This window comes from Charadrius vociferus, unplaced genomic scaffold (assembly GCF_000708025.1).
Source record: "Charadrius vociferus isolate BGI_N301 unplaced genomic scaffold, ASM70802v2 scaffold430, whole genome shotgun sequence".
Lineage (NCBI taxonomy): Eukaryota > Metazoa > Chordata > Aves > Charadriiformes > Charadriidae > Charadrius > Charadrius vociferus.
In genome coordinates, this window is record NW_009646541.1 from 1,549,693 (window position 1) to 1,557,226 (window position 7,534).

Here is a 7,534-nt window from a genome sequence, read left to right on the forward strand (position 1 = left end):
GTTCTGCCACCCCGGGCGCCGTCAGGGCCGCTCCGGAGCTGTGACAGGGCCGCTTCTCTCTCTGTGCGGTGACAGGACGGTGCGCCCCGTGGCCTCGCTTCCCCCCAGGGAAATGTCTCCCGATCCCCCCCTCAGTAACTGTGCACCGGGCTCTTCTGAGGTAGGCATTTGCCAGAGGAGTGCCCTGTAAATGTCTTTATTGGGTATTTTAGGCTGAGGCGGCCGGCCTCCCTGCTGGTCGCGATCCCGCCTGGCAGGGGCGGCGGGCAGAGCGCAGCTGGGGCGGTGTGCCCTGGGAGGCACCGCGCCATCCTGCCCGCCTGTCCCGCTTCCATCCCGGGGTGAGCTGTCGGCCTGGTGAGTTGTGCTGTTGTGAGGAGTTTTCAGCACTCGGACTTCTCGTGCAAGTTCCTGTCCATGATATATTTTGGCACTCTGCTAGAGGTGTTTTGGCCACTTCTGCTTACCGCCTTGTTTTTTTGTGGGTGGGTTTTTTTTTTTTTTTTCCCCCCCTGTTATTACTCCCTGATTTCATCTCTCCCGGAGAAGCTCTAGAAATGGTGTTCCCATGATGTTTCCATTAGGCCACTTATTTTTATCAAGATTTTATTTTCATTTTTACTCAGCCGCCACACCGTCTGCAGGGTAGTGTATAGAGTCTACAGTGATGCAAGTATGGTGCCACCGCTTATACCCCATTTAACTAAGCTAGTCAGTTATTTCACTGTCTTTCTCTTAGAGAGTTTTTATATAGTGATATTTTGTGGGTTTGGAGGATTTGAGATTGTTATGGTTTTTAGTTTTGTTGTGTTAGAGGCAAGTGAAAGAAGCTGGTGTTGCTTTATTGAGGACTGACCATTTCAAAGTATTTGGTAATGCACTTAAGCTTAAGAGTAACTGTACAAGATAAACACCGGGAAGAAAAATACAAAGAAGAAAAAGATGCTAACACAAGGTCAAATCCCACACTATTAGCATAGCTATCCCTGTTTATGCCCATTGCAAATCTGACCTGCAACCTTTACCATTTTAGACTAGCATTAATTGCAGATCCTGTGTGGCAGCAGGTGTTACCAGATGACACAAGCACAGCAATTTATCTGGTTTGTGCTGCTTCATTTCAGATATTTGCAACATCTTACAAAACGACATTCCTTTAAATTCTATAGCATGAAGTAGGGCAGTGGAATGTATGCTGGATTGTATTTTTAACTACAGTACAGTAAAAACTAACTTTAAATTGCTGCATAAACTCATTACAAAACTATTCTTCAAAGTATTTTTTTGTTTATTTTTTTTAACTGTTGTTTAATACCAAATAACCACAGGAACTGCATATATCTTTTGGATTGGAAAACCAAGCAAAATGGGGACAGACTTAAAAAGCTTGATTACAGTTTATTTTTGTTGCATGTAATTTTCAATAAGAGTGGTTTATTCTAACAGCTGTAATAAGCATGGCAGGTCTGAAAGCTGTTTCATGATTGCTGGGTCTCTTTCTTTGTCTCTGATGATGGAGGTGTCTTAATTACTGTTTGTTTTTGTAAATTTTAAGGATTAGTCATCCTTTGATGCCATATGACTGAGTTGTACCATACATTTCCAAATCTTTGCATTCAAAGGCTTGATGGAGTTGGGTTCTGATAGGAGATTTTGAAACCTACTGCTTCGACCCACAGTTAGTCTTTCAGGAAAAGCATTCCTCTATGCCACGGCCAGTTCTTAACCTGTTTATATGGAGATCTGGCAGTTTGGGAAGATACCTTTTAATGTGGACACTTTAATTATTTCATCTGTCTCTCTGCAACTTTTGTTCGCTGGGTAAATGAAAATTGTCTCCAGATCCTGTTCACAGAAGAGGCGGTGACTAAAATGTGGATCTGCACTCCTCGCTCCATGAAAGCAATGGCAGATCTCCCATTGACTTCAATAAGGACAGGATTTTGCCCTAGCTCGCTAGCTTCTGTTACTGTCATTCAGAGGTCCTTGGTAGTTTGTGTCCACAGAGCCAGAAGCATGTTTTTGGGAACTCGGAATGCGATGTTTTTTTCCAGCCACCACTCACTCTCACTTTGTGACACAGTTGTTCCACTTTTGGGAAGGCCAGGGAATGATTTTCATAGTGTGAAGATTGATTTGGAGCACGAAATCCCCACCAAACGCACAAGTAAACCATTACCGGAGAGTCTAGTGTAATTGTGGATGCTGTATTTGGTAGTAACTGCAGCTTTTGGTTGGATCAGACTTTATGGCTTTGCCATGTAACTTTTGTAGGGACAACCAGCCTCTCTTGTCCTTCTGCTTCCTCATAGATCTTATTTATAATGCATACCTGTACTACATAGTCTTGTTTGCTGGGACAGCCACATTGCAGCCCCCTTTTGTGAAATGGTAGATAAATCATTAGTAGGACTGAGAAGCCGTGATTTTATTTCAATGATTTCCATTTCAAGCAAATTATTATCACCTGTTCATGCAGTGTTTAACACAATTGTAAACTGAACATTGGAGCCCTTACACACTGTCCAGCCCTCTCTTTGCCCACTTTAGGCCATATTGCCTTGCACGGCTATGGCCATCATGCCCGTTACACTTAGCACAAGTCTGTGCCCAGCATCCCACAACCCATTCCAGCGCCCAAGTCTGGCAGTGTTCCTGCCCTCTGCACCATTCCTCCCCTCCTGGCTGCCAGTACCAAGTTGGTCGGGATGTCCTCCTGTTCTGTATCCACCCAGCGCAACGTCCTTCTCTTCTGCATTGGTTTCCTTCACGTGTGAGACCTGCACGTAGCCAGAGCTGGTCCACTTTCCTCCAACCTCACCGTGGCCTCCACCTTGGCCTCCAGAAGGGTGCCAGTGCTTTGGCCCAAAGTGGAGCAGTGCAGTTGGATGGACAGGAGAGAAATAGCGTACCTGCCAGCTAGCCACAATAAAGTGAAAAGCTGGATCCAGTTTGCGAGTGGTAGTTCCCCTTGGACCTAAAAACAGTGCATGGGAACTCTTGTAAACAAGTCCCAGGTCATTGCAAGAAATGAGTAGGATTGAGACTGGTGTTTTCTAGGCTGATACTTCGGTCCTGGTTCTGTAGAGTTGAAAACTTTAAGTTCGGCGGGCTCTGGAGACACCGATTTGTAAATTATGAAATTACAAACCAACCTAATGCCTTCACTGTTAGCCTTCAGCTTAAGAACAGTGGTCAACACATACAGAAGATCATGCTAAAAGTGGCAGTCTACAAGAACAACCACTCCTTTGAATCTGTATAGAAGTTTATTGTAATATATGTGAAAACTGAATTGCTTAAAACTTCAAACTAAAATGAATGGGAAATTGTTTTATCTCTTGGGGGAAAAGAAAATTGTTTCAAACTGCTGAGCTTGAATAAACAAATAGTCTGTGCAATAAATAGTTACATGATGCACAATTAAGATAAAAGATGATTAGTATGCTAACATTTTATATGTGTTTGGCTACATTAAAAAATAGACGTATGTAGTTACCTGTCTTCAGTTCTGAACTGTAACCGTGTTAATGTGTCTCATACCTCATTGTATTTTATAGGTGGCAAAAGTGGAATATGTTAGAAAAAAGCCAAAATTAAAAGAAGTTCTGGTGAGATTAGAAGAGCATATGGAATGCACCTGTACATCATCAAATACTAATTCAGATTATAGAGAAGAAGAAACTGGTATGTTTTCCTTTTATTTCTGCATTAATGCTGATTTCTTCTGGACCTTATTTTTATATTAGTAAAGAATGTAAAGCAAACTTTGCTTCCAGTGAACTCAGTAGAGAAGCTCCCAGCTACTTCTCTGTGTGTCGAAGATGCAAAATGAGGGGCAGTTTGTGCTGGATAAAGAGTTTGAATTTGAAGTTTGAAGTGTGTCAATTCTCATTAGGTTAGCCTTTAAATAAACATAAATGCCGGATAGTATTAAGGTCTTGCTTAACTAAGTTGAAGGTTGTCATGTTGCAGCTTATTGGTGAACTCTGTTGCCTAATTTCTTTAGACTTTGTGGAGGCAGGGCTAAGGCTGAGATTTACGTCACCTTGGGGAAAATATTAATGAAATGAATGTAAAGCACTTAGGAATAAGTTCAATATTCAGGAGTAAGGAGTTTTGAAACACCATTGCCTGTTTCTGTTGTTTTCTTACTTGTATACAGTCAAGAATTTATTGTCAATTGTCACGTTAAACCTAAGTTTGCCTTATCAAGACAACAGTTAAGTTACCATGGAGAAAGATTTATGGGGAAAAATACTTTCTTTCAATCTGACTTTCATAAACCCACCTGAAATCGTTGGGTCACATCCACCTACTAGGGTGCATTGAATGCAGAACTTGACTCATATTCAGGAAAGCTGCTACAGTAGGAAGGACACCTCCCTCTCTCCTGACTTTGGTTGAAGGCAGCCTCAAAAGTTTGCTTTCACCTCTACTGGGAATTTAGGGGTGCAGTAGACTCAGCCCCAAAACTAGAGGCAGTGAAGAACAGGTAAATACAGGGAGGAAAGCTGCTCAAAGGTGATGGCGTTAGTAGGTGGCTGGGTAAAGAAGGGTTATCTGTATGTACTGCCTCCATCCAGCATGGAGACATAAATCTGGTCTAAGCAAATGTAAACTTCAGTTGCTGTATACAGAGCAGAAGAATTAGAATTTGTATAAAAACAAAGTTAGGCCTCTGCTGTGATTTTATTGGACATCAATTTATAATGTGAACTGAGTGTTTTAGCCAAAACTAGGTTGAGTTATGAGTAGATAAAACCACAGTTAAACAGGTTGTTTTTATGTGTGTATGGTTTGATATTTTTTCTATGTCTTCTATTTGGAAAAAAAATCATTAGCTAAATTCCAGTTTTCGAAAATGTCTTTAATTGCCAAAGACTAGGCAATTAAGATTTTAAGATGAAAGCTTTTCTTCCTGGTATGTGTGAAAAATGGGGTAGAATTGTCATGAAAGAACATAGATTTCTATGATTTAATTACTGATAGGAACAAAACTTGCACCAGCAAGTGGATGGCGAGCTGAAAATAGCTTAACTACAGAGCTGAAAGCAAATGTTGAATACTGCATGGTAACAGTAATTATAGATGGATCTTGGAAATGACGTATGCAATGTCAACTTCGTTTATTATTTCTTTACTTTTGTACAATTACTTTGTAAACAGAATGTCAAACCAGATGTTATAAAGTTATTACTTTAATGCAAAGGATAATGAGGTTTCTTTGAAATGTAGACGGTTTGAGTATTTATTACTTCAGTGTTCAATAAAATGTGTTACCTTAGGGCTTTTTACCAGCCCTGCCCTTATGTTAACAGGAAGGCCTAGGGAATCAGGTAAAAAACGGAAACGAAAAAAGTTAAAACCAACATAAAACCTACTGGAACTATTTGATATTCAGGTAGGACCTATATGCTGAACACCCTAATAGCACAAGTACTGGAAAACTTAATCAAATATCATCACTTCAACTTAATCACTGTTCAAAATCTTGACACTTGCTACCTCAAGGCTGCAAAGAGATTAGATTTGATTGGCTTTGATAATTCTACCTGCTGGTATTTTTCCTTTAAGCTCCACATCACCATCAGCATCTTACATTCTCAAGCTACTTCCTTTTCTTGCCTTTTTTGTTTCTTTTTTTTGGAGGGTGCTAATACTTCAGCTTCTGAAATCTCAAGTTCCATTGCCTCTGCTTTTGTGTCATTATTATTGATTTCTGAGGTCAAAAGATCACATAATAATGCATGAATGAATTGCCAGGTTACAAATTACTGTGTTCCCACTCATTGGCTATAAAACATTAAGTGTACATACAGCAAGTACTATGATATGCATGACCATCAAACCCATGTTTTGGCATGAACTGGGATTGATTGTACATGCACCTGAGATGGTCTGATGATCTGCCTACCTGACAAGCAAGATGCTTAGAAATACCATGTTTTTGTGTTGCAGGGCCCTGTGTTAGTTACACCAGAAAATTCAGCTCTTTTTTTTTTTTTTGGTCTGTTCAGTCTCAGTAGGATGTCAGTCAGTCATCAAAATTCATGAGGTTTTCAGTGTAGTGAAAAACTAACATCCTCTCAATGCAAAAATGACTGAAATCCTTTGGCCGACGTATTAGCAATGTATAATGATGGCAGTACACATTCCAAATTGAATATGGAATTTCCATTTCTTAATGACTTGAAATTATGTAAACTGCAGCACGTGCAATTGATTCTAGTATTTGGAGCGGGAATGATTTGGATTTTGCAGTGTATGTGCCTAACGCCTGGATGATGGTGAATTTAATTTGAAGCACCTATTTTTGCACATAAACTCCCAATGGCAGTTTTCATTTATACTGATGTATCATTTCTAAGATTGCTAAACTTGATATCCTGTTTCAGATTAACAGGTATTTATTGGGAGTAGTATGATAGAAGCAAAGATTTTCTAAAATTCAACTTTAAAAGTGAGCATGTAAACTCAATCAAAACAGCATTTAGAACTTCTTGTCCCAGGTTAGTGACTCTTCATGCAGAACAGTTGTTTTTTTTTAAGTCATCTACTTAGAGGACTGGACCTTTGATTCTAATCATAGAGTTATTGTATCTTTTTTCTCTCCTGCAGATGTAAGGTGAAAATAAGCTAGAAAAAAAACTTCTCTCTGGGACATGGATGTACATGGTTTGTTACATTCCTGAACCTACTATGTATGGTGCTTATTGACAGTATACTTTATTTGTTCTCCTGTGTGAAAAAACTGGCTCAAAAGAACACTTAATGAGAACAAAGAGACAATGTACATTTGTTTAATGTGACATCAAAGCAAGTATTGTAGCACTCTGTGAAACAATAGGAAGCTTCCCTGTCCAAAAAAGAAAAAAAAATGAAAGAAAGAAAAACAGAAAAGAAAAAAAGACAGTTGAATGAATGGAGGATACCAAAAGTACTCAAAAACATGACAAAAATCTAAGTGAATAGTGGATTTCTGTCAGAGCAGTCAACGGTGCTTTACGTCAAGAAATGTGCCTGCGTTCTTGATGAAGATGGATGGACACTGATGGACTTCAGGCACAAAAAAGCAGGAATCTATGAAATGATCAAATGCCACGCAAATACTATAGAACAATACATCCTTGCTTGGTGGTGTTTTAAAAGTCTATACAAAAAAACCTTCTGGGGAGCCTTAAGTGGATTTTTTTTTTTTTTTTACACCATAAAGTGATTATTAAGTTTTCTTTTTACTCTTTGCCTAGCTTTTTATTATCTCTTGGACTACATTTGCCAATAACACGTATAAAAGACTGGTATAACAATAAGCAGAACACAAAACATTATGGTATTTCTCCTAGTGGGATGCAAACTAATGAGATGTATTAAAATAAAAATGGTATACCTATGCATAATTTTCTAGATGTTTCTTGGTTTATGTTCCTCAACCTCCCCCGTAATTTAAAGCATTACATAAAAAGAGAAAAAAAGAGAGATGCGCGTAAACAAATCATAGGATATCCATGCAAAAATCTTTTTTTTTTTTTTT

At 39.2% G+C, this 7,534-nt stretch overlaps 1 protein-coding gene across 1 annotated transcript in view; it reads left to right on the plus strand.

The window, feature by feature from the left end:
• The window catches only part of PDGFA (platelet-derived growth factor alpha polypeptide), a 41,649-nt gene extending 34,783 nt beyond the window's left edge, over positions 1-6,866 (plus strand). The window contains exons 4-5 of the mRNA XM_009886164.1: positions 3,561-3,687; positions 6,622-6,866. Coding sequence (XP_009884466.1) covers positions 3,561-3,687; positions 6,622-6,632 — 138 coding nt within the window. The 3' untranslated portion in view covers positions 6,633-6,866. The remainder of the gene's footprint in view (positions 1-3,560; positions 3,688-6,621) is intronic.
• Positions 6,867-7,534: the final 668 nt, after the last annotated feature.